Source organism: Pleurodeles waltl, chromosome 1_1, assembly GCF_031143425.1.
Source record: "Pleurodeles waltl isolate 20211129_DDA chromosome 1_1, aPleWal1.hap1.20221129, whole genome shotgun sequence".
Lineage (NCBI taxonomy): Eukaryota > Metazoa > Chordata > Amphibia > Caudata > Salamandridae > Pleurodeles > Pleurodeles waltl.
The window spans coordinates 440507053-440519932 of NC_090436.1; the positions used below are offsets into that span (position 1 = coordinate 440507053).

Sequence of the window (12880 nt, forward strand, 5' to 3'; positions counted from 1 at the left end):
TTTTTTTTTAGGGTCGAGTCTGTGTCTCGCTTGCGAAACGCTGTGGTAATTAGAAAAGGGCTCGGAGCCCCGCCCATGTCACGTCAGTGTCTTTCATTGGTTCGTGGGCTTGCATTTTAAAATCTACTTGCTTTCGTTAGTGGAAGGCATGCATAAGTGCAGTGACCAAGTACTGAAAACATACGAGGCTCGCTGTTTTCCATCCGGTTTGTGTGCCTACTTTTTTCATTTTTCACAGCGCGATCTCGCTGGTTAAGCAGTGGGATCGCTATTTTTTTCTTCCATTTAATGAGGCAAGAAAGTCAGGTTGGGAGTTTACAATTGCTAATAGTTCTAACTCGGAGAAATGCAAGACCCGTTACATTGCAAATGCTTGTTTAATATTCCCCAGGCTTCAGACAGGATCCAAAATCTTTTCAGCAGTTCTTCTGTGCGCCAGTAAATGGCACTGTTCTGCTTTCCACTGTCACCATTCCTCTCTGGAAAAGATGTGCTGAACTTAAATAAGAACCACTTCTGCATGCTGACATCAGTTCCTTTCTTTCCACGCCTCCAGGCGTGGATCCAGAGCTATCTCTTATCTCTTTGAGACTCTTACCTCAATGAAAATATTGTTTTACAGTCTGCAAGGGATGTATCCCCTCCCAAAATTACAGGTTTAGAGCCCTGTAAGGACTGCCACACAAATGTTTGTGACAGATCCTCACCAAATTTGCCTGTGGTGCCTTGTTTTGAGCCACAACTCTAAAGCCTGCAGTCACTGTGCGTCGATGAATCCAAAGGCCATATGAGACCACCAGGGAAAACTTTACATGTCCAAACACCAGAATATTCCCACAACGGGAAGGGTCCAATTCAAACTTTCAGACCTGGTCCTTTTTGAGGTCCAGAAGTCACTGGAGTCGCTCCTCCTCAGTCTTCCTCTCGATCCAAATCTTCAGGTAAGTCAAAGAAAAAAAACGTAAGAAGTTTGAAGTTTGGGCTCTTCCTGCCACGCACGGTGTCCTGAGAAGGCTTGTGTTTGGCACCATAAGTCTTAATCTTGCTTCCGAAGATGTTCCACTTCTGAGGCAATACTTCAAGTTGTTTCGATACAAACAGTGTTTCATGAGCCGTTGGCCATTCCTAAGTAGATTGAAGAGTTCTATTTAGACAATGCTCCAACTCTTTAAATCCTTGCCGACCCCTTCTTGCATTCCTGAGGCCCCAATGGAGCTTAGTGTTTTTCCACTTGGGTTTCCACCAGTGGGTTTCCCCTCAAAGTCACTTGCACCCTCCATGACCATAATGGGGTTGCATCCGGATCCACTTTTGACTCAACCTCCACCTCCTTTTCCACAGTCCATGCTGGCTTCTGGCGCACTGATACTGACTCCGTTGACTAAAGAAGATGAGTTGCCGGTTTGACCATGACTGAAGTCTCACCTGGCCACCGTTGAGGCTTCAGTTTCTCTTCGTGGGCTGCCTCCACGATGACAGCATTCCCTGTTCAGCACAAATTCAGGTAATGATTACACGTGGGTGTTGAGTTTGGCCAACCTTATCATGAGGAGAATTAATATGGTGACCTTTAGGAGGCTAGTGGCCTTGAGACGTATCCTCTGACCGGACTCCTCTCACCCTCTGGCTATGCAACTGACATGGTGGGGATTTCCAGCTCCCCATCTTGGATGTCAAGACCAATATACTTAGAAGTTCTCTAGCCAGAGCAGATCTGCTGAGCTCCTCTTACCTTTTAGCCAGGCCCATATGTACACCTTGTTGGGGGCATTGACCAAACCTTGCTCCAGCTCCCTGGTAAACTGTCAAATTGCTCAATGCCACGCCCTTTCCCAGGCAACATTTTTATCTCTGCACTCCTTATCTGAAAAGTTGGTGGTGCAGAACCAATCCCAGCACCTGTCCAATTCCTTCCCTGATCGAGAAGTGGAAATGGGTGGATATGTTTGAGAAGAGTCTTCATCTGCCAACTTGGCACTCAGGTCAGTGAATGGCAACTGTCTGCTGAGGTGCTGTCCTCACTCCCTTTGGGACTCGGTGGCTCAAATCCTCCCAGGTGTCGTTGATGATCTAACTGGTCTTTGCCCAGGCCATTCAGGACAGTTGTGACGTAACCAAGTTCACAGTTCATTGTGGCTTGGACACCACCATTTTTATTGCCACCAGCATAACCACTTGCTGCTACACTTAACTGCCATCCATAGTTTTTTCAGGCAATGTTCAGAGCCTCCATGGACATGCCATTCGATTAGACTCACCTGTTTGGGGACAAGGCAGACTCCACTCTCAAGCAGTTGAGGGAGAGCAGGGCTATGGCATGCTCCTTGGGCTTATCTGTTCCACCTTGCCAGCCACATCAACTCCACTTTTCCTTTTGCGGCTTCTGCAGAGGTACCCCATACCATCGGCCAACTTAACCACAGCATGTTGTCTATCAGTTTGCGGCTGTGGTGCCTACCGCCTCTGGAACCAAGGTCAATGTGCTGCCTAGTCCACTTCCTCCCCTGCAGCTTCACCTGCCAAAATCCCTTTAGTGTGCCCTTAGTGGAGCACAGCAACCCTTAGTAGGCAGGGTCTGATGATGATTCTGCACCTCCCAAAACAACAGCTGGCAGGGGACCTTCTTTCTGTTTTGCGGCAGGAAGTGTAAGCCCTTTTGGCCTAAGGGGCAATCGAGAGGGTGCCCATGCCAGAGGCAGGACATGGTTGCTATACCTGCTACTTTGTGGTGCCAAGAAGGATTAAGGCCTTGGCGTTATTTTAGAGCTGAGCCCCCATAACTTCTTCCTCTGAAGTTCATGGTGGTACAGGAGCAGTTTACCTTGCTCCCTTTTGGGTTTACCAGTGCCCCTTGGTTGTTCACAAAAGTAATAGCGGTGGCGGCAGTGCATCTTCCGAGGTCTGGGATGCCAGTTTTTCCCCTATCTTTACAACTGCCTGCTGAAGACAGCCTCGGCCAAGGCATTCGCCAACCACTTCCGGACTATAGCAAACCTCTTGTTATTGTTTGTGTTCACTATCAACAGGACAAAGGCACATCTGACTCCTTCTCAGATGCTCTCTTTTATTTGAGCCATTTTGGACACATTTTGTTTTTGTGCCTTTCCCCTGGGCTAGAGAGTTGTGGTCATTCGGGCCATGATTTCATTCTTCTAGCCCTGGTCCTGGATTACAAAGAGGTCGACTCTGAGGTTGTTGAGACTGATGGTCTCATGCATCCTGCTTGTTGAGCCCACTAGGTGCCATTAGTGAGCTAAACATCAGCCTGAACGTGACGTCTCTGACCACGTTCAGGTTTCAGAGGAGATTGCACAATATCTGTAGTGGTGACCTATTCATCACTTTTTGGTTGGAGTAGCCATTTGGAAGAGGTGGAGATCAGAGGCCTCTGGTCTCCTGCGGAGTTTGGCTTGTTGAGCTGAGGGCCCTCCACTTGGTGTTGAAAGCCTTCCTTCCATCCATCAAGATGAGGCTGGTCCAGGTACTCATGGACAATACCACTGGTACTGCAGCAAAGATTGTGGGTTGGAGTCACGAACCCTGTGCCAGGATGCCTTGCGCGTCTGTGAATCGGTGGACCACCAAGGGATCTGAACCACTTGGCAGGGTCATTGAGGACTAGGATAGATGAGCTCAACCATTATCGAATAGCGGACCATGAGTGGCAGTTACACCCGCAGGTGGCATAGGGTTTCTTCTGCGAATGTTAGGACCTTAGTTTGATCTGTTTGCCACCACTGGGAACGCACATTGTAAGCACTTAAGCAAGTTGGACTTTCCAAGGTGTCTCTCCCTTTAGGGCATTTTTTGCCATGAGTGGAACTCTGGCCTCCTGTATGCCTTTCTGCCAATACCACTCCAGCCCCAGGTTCTCAAGACTGGGCCCGAAGAGTATGGTATTCAGAACTCCTGGGCTTCAGAATTTGTCCTCTGATCGGGCTGCCCCTCTGGGAGGGTCTGCTGCTATGGCAGCAGCACAGGGTTCTGCACCTGGGTGTTCGCAATCTCCACCTTCATGCTTGGAAATTGGGCAGCGACAGCTGACAAGCTTCGACCTTCCTCCTGTGGGGGTTGATGTCATCTTGACAGCCAGGCATCCCACGACAAAAACTGTATACACCTGTTATTGGGACAAATTTGTGGCTTGGTGCAATAATTGGCAAATAGACTCCCTGCATGCAAAGTTGTCTGGAGTTTTGATTATTTTGTTCCCCGCCCGTCGAGGCCTTGATCGGAACATAGTTAAAGTGTACTTTTCGGCTTTTTTTGTGCAGTTGCCAAATCATCTTTAAGTCTCTAGTTATGGGCTTCCTCCCTCGCCCTTTTCATGCCACTGTGGGACCTTAACTTAGTCCTCTCATTTCTGATGTGAACTCCATTTGCGCCACTTCACAGCTGTTCTTTGCAGCTTCTCACCCTCAAGGGCAGTGTTCCTCATCCCTATAACATTGATGTGTCTTGTCAATTAGCTTCAAGCTCTGTGTGAACCTGCTGTACTCCACCTTCTCCACAGACGAACTGGTTTTGCAGGCACGGGGATCTTTCTTGCCTAAAGCTGTAACACTGTTCCACATGTGTCAAAACATTACATTTCTGGTGTTCTATACTCCACTTCTCACCCTCCCCAAGGAGAAGGAAAAACAATCGCTTGCACCCTAAAAGATCTGAGACTTTACATAGATCATACCAAACACCAGGGAGATGATCAGCTCTTTGTGGTGGTCTCTGTTTGAAAAAAGGCAAGGCTGTGCAGAAGAGAACCATCTCCTGCTGGATTGTGCTGTACATTAAGATCTGTTATGCATTGGCTAAAAAGCAGCCTCCTGAAGGACTGCATGCTCATTCTACCAGGGCCAAAGTTACCACTGTGTTAGCATGCAGAATCCCTGTCCTAGGTATCTTCCTGGCAGCTAGTTTGCCAGCCCTCCATTGATTTATAAAGCACTATTGTCCTCTTGGTCCTGCAAGACTTTCTGGCTTGAGTCCGCTACAGACCCATCTCCAAATAGGTACTGCTTTGGTTCTATCTAAAAGATGATCAATGTGCGGCTAGACGTTTCTATCAGAAGAAAAATGTACTTACTCTTGTTAATGCTCTTTTTCCTAGATTCCTCCCCGACCCTCCCACCCTACCTGTTCTGTAGTTGGCCTCTATCTGTTAATAAAATTCTAAGTCTAGGAATCTGTGCACTGGTCACACCAGTTTGCGCACTGGTCACACAAGTTTGCTTTTGGGGCTCTGTATTCTGGGAGAATGGACAGTCTTGAAAGCAACCAATTTCAACACTTGTAAATGGTGCCTAAATAGGCTTCGTCCATCATTTCTGGAGAAGAATGGTGTTAGTCCAGAGCGGCAGTGCAGAGCTGCGTGGCACACCCCTACTGGCACTTCAAGGGTACTGCCTAAATGTTTTCAGATTCAGTCTGACGCCAAGGGAATACTCAAAAGGTGAGAAGTCTGCAGCTACAAGAAAGAGCGTTACCAGATATAAGTGGCATGTTCATTAGTCTGCTGATTGGTCATATCAGTCCCTTGTTCTCTTTACCTGTTTCCAGCCTTCAGTTGAATAATTGCTTCAAAGTGATTGTGTTATGTGATTTTAACTTATGTTATATGATGCCCCTCAGTGTTATTTTATACACAGGCCGTTTTCTGTTTCTTAAGTCATAGCTTGAGTTCCCCACTTCAGGTGAGCCCCCTTAGCTGACATATTTTTCAATTTTGGCCTCCAGAGCTTGAGGACTCTTCATGCTGGGTCCGATTACATACCTTTTCATTAAAAAAAAACTCTTATCTTATCTCTTTGTATAGAGTTATGCATTCTCATTGCAAATACTATTGTATTTTGCATTTATACACCACTTTGTATGTCTGACGAGACCTTAAAGCGATTTACGCGAGGCAGCACAGTACTCTGGAATCCAAAGGTGAGCGGTTAGTCTAATGGGTTTAAAGGCATAGGCCTGTATTCTGTAATTGCGCATGTTTCTCATTTCTTTATTTTTTTTTTTTTAGCTTTATCAGGGGAACGTGCTGCACTGAGAAGATATTTTTTTCCTTCTTTCCAAGTCAACAGGATGTATCTCCCTGCAACCTCATCTCTCAGGGTCTTTTTAATCTTCATTATATACAAAAAAAAACTTCTTTGCTTTTTTCCGCCTAAATGTACAAAAGACTTTCTGTTGATTATTGAAGTATGTTTTTGTTGTGGTTTTGTCAATGATGTGTTTGATCTATATAACTAACTAACTGCTGATTATTTCAGTTGTGGAAGCATGACATTTTTTAAATGAAACTTTTCTACATATAGGTGTTTTGTGCAACCTGCTGCAATCGGAAATGCAAACTGCAGTATATGGAAAAGGAGGCAAGAGTCTGCCTTGATTGCCATGAATCAATTCTTAAAGGTAAACTTTTGTGTTCCAATAGTGACCATTTCTTAGGTTTAGTTTTTGTTTTCCAGCCGTTGTTTGTATTATAAAAAAATAAAAATGACGCAACAGCGTATTACTTAAAATAGTGAAGGTCACTTTTGTAATTTATTATGAATGTAGGGATCAAATAACTAATGAAAATGCAGTGGGATGTGCACGAAAATCATATGTTTAACATTTTATTAGAAAACACTTTACCAATACACTTTTGGACAATACATGAACTACTTCTACATTTATAAACCAAGGAACAGTTATAAGAATTTCTGGTATTTGAATGCAGTGTTTTCTAAATTTTTGTACCTTGATGGTATACCTGCTTGAAAATCAATTTTTATTATGTATTTAAATATTTAAATAAATCATTGTATAGTTGGAAGTACCATGATGTTGAACATCCTCTTTAAAATGTGTTTTTGACTGATAACAGCTGTTATTGAGGAAAAACTGAGGGAAGGAAGGCAAACAAGTCATTATTTGCTGTAGAGCTCAGGCAATTTAGAGGTGGGTTCTCAAACTTGCAGAATTATTCACTTTTTTTTCTAAGTATGTGATATATATATATCAATATCGTAGGGGGCAGATAAAGAGCACAAGGGATAACATTTCTGTAAGCCAAAGAGTGTAGTTAACAGTAAAGTGGTGGAGGGAGGGTAAATGGGGATGACTGTAGACGCCCACGGCCTACCAGTGTACTGAGCGCCCGAGAGACAGAGCTGACACTGCCGACTCCCCTTAGAGGACTGCTTCCTGCGAGAATGATGAGGAGTGGCAGAGGGCAGCTGCTTGGGCCAGAGGCCAATAGGGTCTAGGGAGTGACGAGTGGGCGCTGAAGTCTGGCATTGCCAAGCTGCCTGGAGGATCGCTGCAGCTGCTTGGGGTACCTGGGAGGTGTGCATCCCACTGAGGTCAGAGACTGTGGAGATGGTGCTGGTGGACAAGGGTACTGCGGGTTGCTGGCGGGGAACCCCAGAAGCTGGAGGTTGCTGTGATTTCGCCCATCCCATCCCAAACCAACAGACAAGCTGAGAGAAATGTGAAAGAGGCACTCGGATCATCTCAGCGGGGAAGCTGGGATTGGAGCAATGTACATGTGACTGATCGGGGCCCTGCTGCCAGCATCTTGAAAGACCCACGTTGGAGTGGCGCTACTATGACTCCTAGGGAGTGTTTCTCTGTCCTTCTGAAGGACATTGTCACTGCCCTCACATAAGGCAGAAGGAGGGGAAGCTTTTGAGAGCTCCTTGGGCTGAGAGCATGTGAAGTGTGAGGTGGTGGTGGTCATTTCTAGACCCACTGGGGCTTTTTTCCCCATCTCCTGGTACAGCTGAGGGATAGCCCCCTGCATGGTGCAAGCATAATGACAGCAGCTAGCTGTGAGAAACTCACTGGTTCGGTGGCATGTGTAGCTGCAGATACACATGTTGTGCATAGTCCGCCGTCTGGTGTTGGGTCGGAGTGTTACAAGTTGTTTTTCTAAGAAGAAGTCTTTTCGAGTCACGAGACCGAGGGACTCCTCCTCCTTTGTTCCATTGCGCATGGGCGTCGACTCCATGTTAGATTGTTTTTTTTCCGCCATCGGGTTCGGACGTGTTCCTTTTCGCTCCGGGTTTCGGGACAGAAAGATAGTCATAACTTCGGAAAACTACGTCGGTATTGTTTCGTTCGGTATCGGGTTAGAATAGAATCGACACCGAATCTTGAAGAGCTCCGGTAGCCCTTCGGGGTAATTTCGATCCCCCGTCGGGGCCTGGTCGGCCCGACCGCGTGTAACATCGACACTGATGGAACGGACCCCGTTCCGATTCTGTCCTAAATGCCACAATAAATATCCATATACAGACCAACATTTGGTCTGTAACTTGTGCCTGTCGCCCGAGCACAGGGAAGAGACGTGTGAGGCCTGTCGTGCGCTTCGATCCCGAAAAACGCTCCGTGACCGGCGAGCCAGAAGATTGCAGATGGCGGCCACGCCGACAGGACAACGAGGGTTCGAGGACAAGGAGAAGAAGAGGAAGCCTTCTCCATTCATGAATCGGACTCCGAAGAATTCGACGTCGAAGAAACCGTGAGTAAGACGTCGAAGCAAGCACCACACAAGAAAACAGACAAGGCCCAGGGGACGCCACTGCCAACAGGCCATGGCTCAACCCATAAAGTAGGTGACCGTCCATCGGCACCGAAAAAGGCCGAACCGGTGCCGAGATCGTCCAACTCGGGTCGAGACACAGGCACGCAGCAATCTCGGGACCGAGACAGTGCTGCCGAAAAAGATCGACGCCGAGACAGCGGAACCGAAGCTGCTCGACGCAGAGACAGCGGCACCGAGGATGATCGACGCTGAGAAGGCTCGACTCCGAAAAAGAGGAAATTCTCCTCGGAGCCGAAAACAAGCAAAGACACAGTTTCGGTGCCAAAACGACCGGCAACCGAACCAACTGCCAGCTCATATTCAGAAGAACAATCAATGTCCTCTCAAATGCGCAAACACAGATTTGAGGAAGAGTTGCAGACCACTGACGTGGACCACACACAAAAGCGGATCTTCATACAAAGTGGGACAGGGAAAATCAGCACCCTTCCCCCAATCAGGAGAAAAAGGAGACTCGAGTTCCAAACACAGGAACAAACACCACAAACAAAAGTGGTTAAAAAGGTAACCCCGCCACCCTCTCCTCCACCTGTAACTCATATATCACCGGCACAGACTCCGTCACATTCACCGGCTCATACCACCATGAGCCAAGATGACCAAGACGCTTGGGACCTATACGACGCCCCAGTATCAGACAATAGTCCTGAGTCGTACCCTACCAAGCCCTCACCACCTGAGGACAGCACAGCGTATGCACAGGTGGTAGCTAGGGCAGCAGAGTTCCATAACGTGTCGTTACACGCAGAACCTGTCGAGGATGACTTCCTTTTCAACACCCTCTCTTCCACCCATAGCACCTACCAAAGCCTGCCTATGCTTCCAGGAATGCTAAGGCACGCAAAGCAGATCTTCAAAGAACCTGTCAAGAGTAGAGCGATAACTGCAAGGGTGGAGAAAAAATACAAAGCACCGCCCACGGACCCTACTTTTATCACCTCACAGCTGCCACCAGATTCAGTCGTGGTAGGGGCAGCTCGCAAGAGAGCCAACTCGCACACATCAGGCGAGGCACCACCTCCGGATAAGGAGAGCTGCAAGTTCGACGCAGCTGGGAAAAGGGTCGCAGTACAAGCTGCAAACCAGTGGCGCATCGCCAACTCTCAGGCGCTCCTAGCGCGATATGATAGAGCCCATTGGGACGAGATGCAGCATCTCATCGAGCATCTACCCAAGGAATTTCAAAAACGGGCAAAACAAGTGGTTGAGGAGGGACAAAACATCTCCAATAACCAAATACGCTCCTCTATGGACGCAGCGGACACAGCTGCAAGAACAATAAATACCGCAGTAACCATAAGAAGGCACGCATGGTTGCGCACATCTGGCTTTAAACCGGAAATACAGCAAGCGGTGCTCAATATGCCGTTCAATGAACAACAATTGTTTGGACCCGAAGTCGACACGGCAATTGAGAAATTGAAAAAGGACACTGACACAGCCAAGGCCATGGGCGCACTCTATTCCCCGCAGGGCAGAGGCACTTTCGGCACCTTCCGCAAAACAACCTTCAGAGGGGGGTTTCGGGGTCAAGCCACACAAGCCAGCACCTCACAATCAACACCGTCTACATACCAGGGAAAGTACCAAAGGGGAGGCTTTCGGGGCCAGTACAGAGGAGGACAATTCCCTAGAAACCGGGGGAAAATTTCAAAGTCCAAAAACCCCTCCAACCAAACAGTGACTCACAAGTCACTCAACCCCTTCACACAACACCAGTGGGGGGGAAGACTAAGTCAGTTTTACAAATCTTGGGAGGAGATAACAACAGACACTTGGGTCTTAGCAATTATCCGACATGGTTATTGCATAGAATTTCTCCAACTCCCCCCAGATGTCCCACCAAAAACACAGAATATGTCAAAACAACATCTAGACCTTCTAGAACTAGAAGTTCAAGCATTACTGCAAAAGGACGCAATAGAATTGGTACCATGTACACAAAAAAACACGGGAGTTTACTCACTGTACTTTCGAATACCAAAAAAGGACAAAACACTGAGACCAATCCTAGATCTCAGAACACTAAACACCTACATCAAATCAGACCACTTTCACATGGTCACGCTACAAGACGTGTTACCACTGCTAAAGCAACAAGACTACATGACAACCTTAGATCTAAAGGACGCGTATTTCCACATACCGATACATCCCTCGCACAGGAAATACCTAAGGTTCGTATTCAAAGGAATACATTACCAATTCAAAGTGTTGCCGTTCGGTATAACAACCGCACCAAGAGTATTTACAAAATGCCTGGCAGTAGTAGCTGCACACATCAGAAGGCAGCAAATACACGTATTCCCGTACCTAGACGATTGGCTAATCAAGACCAACTCCCTAACAAAGTGTTCACACCACACGGATTATGTCATACAAACCCTCTACAAACTCGGTTTCTCCATCAACTATACAAAATCTCACATTCTGCCGTGCAAAACACAGCAATACTTAGGAGCAACAATCAACACAACAAAGGGAATAGCCACTCCAAGTCCACAAAGGGTTCAAAATTTTCACAAGGTTATACAAGCCATGTATCCAACACAAAAGATACAGGCAAAGATGGTATTAAAACTCCTAGGCATGATGTCCTCATGCATAGCCATTGTCCCAAACGCAAGACTGCACATGAGGCCCTTACAACAGTGCCTAGCATCACAATGGTCACATGCACAGGGTCACCTTCTAGATCTGGTGTTGATAGACCGCCAAACATACATCTCGCTTCTATGGTGGAACAGTATAAATTTAAACAAGGGGCGGCCTTTCCAAGACCCAGTGCCACAATACGTGATAACAACAGATGCTTCCATGACAGGGTGGGGAGCACACCTCAGTCAACATACCATCCAAGGACAATGGAACGTACATCAAACAAAGCTGCATATAAATCACCTCGAATTGTTAGCAGTATTCCTAGCGTTGAAAGCATTTCAACCCATCATAACCCACAAATACATTCTTGTCAAAACAGACAACATGACAACAATGTATTATCTAAACAAACAAGGGGGAACACACTCGACACAGCTGTGCCTCCTGGCACAAAAGATATGGCAATGGGCAATTCACAACCACATTCGCCTAATAGCACAATTTATTCCAGGGATCCAAAATCAACTTGCAGACAATCTCTCTCGAGATCACCAACAGGTCCACGAATGGGAGATTCACCCCCAAATTCTAAACACTTACTTCAAGATTTGGGGAACACCTCAAATAGACCTATTTGCAACAAAAGAGAACGCAAAATGCCAAAACTTCGCATCCAGGTACCCACACAGGCAGTCTCAAGGCAATGCTCTATGGATGAACTGGTCAGGGATATTTGCGTATGCTTTTCCCCCTCTCCCTCTCCCTCTCCTTCCATATCTAGTAAACAAATTGAGTCAAAACAAACTCAAACTCATACTGGTAGCACCAACATGGGCAAGACAACCTTGGTACACAACACTACTAGACCTGTCAGTAGTACCCCATGTCAAGTTACTCAACAGGCCAGATCTGTTAACACAACACAAACAACAGATCAGGCATCCAAACCCAGCATCGCTGAATCTAGCAATCTGGCTCCTGAGATCCTAGAATTCGGACATTTAAACCTCACCCAAGAATGTATGGAAGTCATAAAACAAGCTAGAAGACCATCCACTAGACACTACTACGCAAGCAAATGGAAAAGATTTGTTTGCTACTGCCATAATAAGCAAGTTCAACCATTACATGCATCTCCAAAGGATGTAGTGGGATACTTACTACATTTACAAAAATCAAATCTAGCCTTCTCTTCCATAAAAATACACCTCGCAGCAATATCTGCATACCTGCAGATTACCCATTCAACTTCACTATTTAGGATACCTGTCATTAAAGCGTTTATGGAAGGCCTAAAAAAGAATTATACCACCAAGAACACCACCTGTTCCTTCATGGAACCTCAACATCGTCTTAACAAGACTCATGGGCCCACCTTTTGAACCCATGCACTCTTGCGAAATGCAATTCTTAACGTGGAAGGTTGCATTTCTCATTGCCATCACATCTCTAAGAAGAGTAAGTGAAATTCAGGCGTTTACTAGACAAGAACCTTTTATTCAAATACACAAAAATAAGGTAGTCCTAAGAACCAATCCTAAATTTTTACCAAAAGTTATTTCACAGTTCCACTTAAATCAAACGGTAGAACTACCAGTGTTCTTCCCACAGCCAGACTCAGTAGCTGAAAGGGCACTACATACATTAGACATCAGAAGAGCATTAATGTACTACATTGACAGAACAAAAGAA

General features: G+C 46.4%; 1 protein-coding gene across 2 annotated transcripts in view; it reads left to right on the top strand.

Annotated features, from left to right (window-relative positions):
• ZFYVE16 (zinc finger FYVE-type containing 16) overlaps positions 1 to 12880 on the top strand; it is a 429022-nt gene that overhangs the window by 107504 nt on the left and 308638 nt on the right. For both annotated transcript variants that reach the window (XM_069224433.1, XM_069224442.1), the window contains exon 4: positions 6312 to 6408. In XM_069224433.1, the coding sequence (XP_069080534.1) occupies positions 6312 to 6408 (97 nt within the window). The remainder of the gene's footprint in view (positions 1 to 6311; positions 6409 to 12880) is intronic.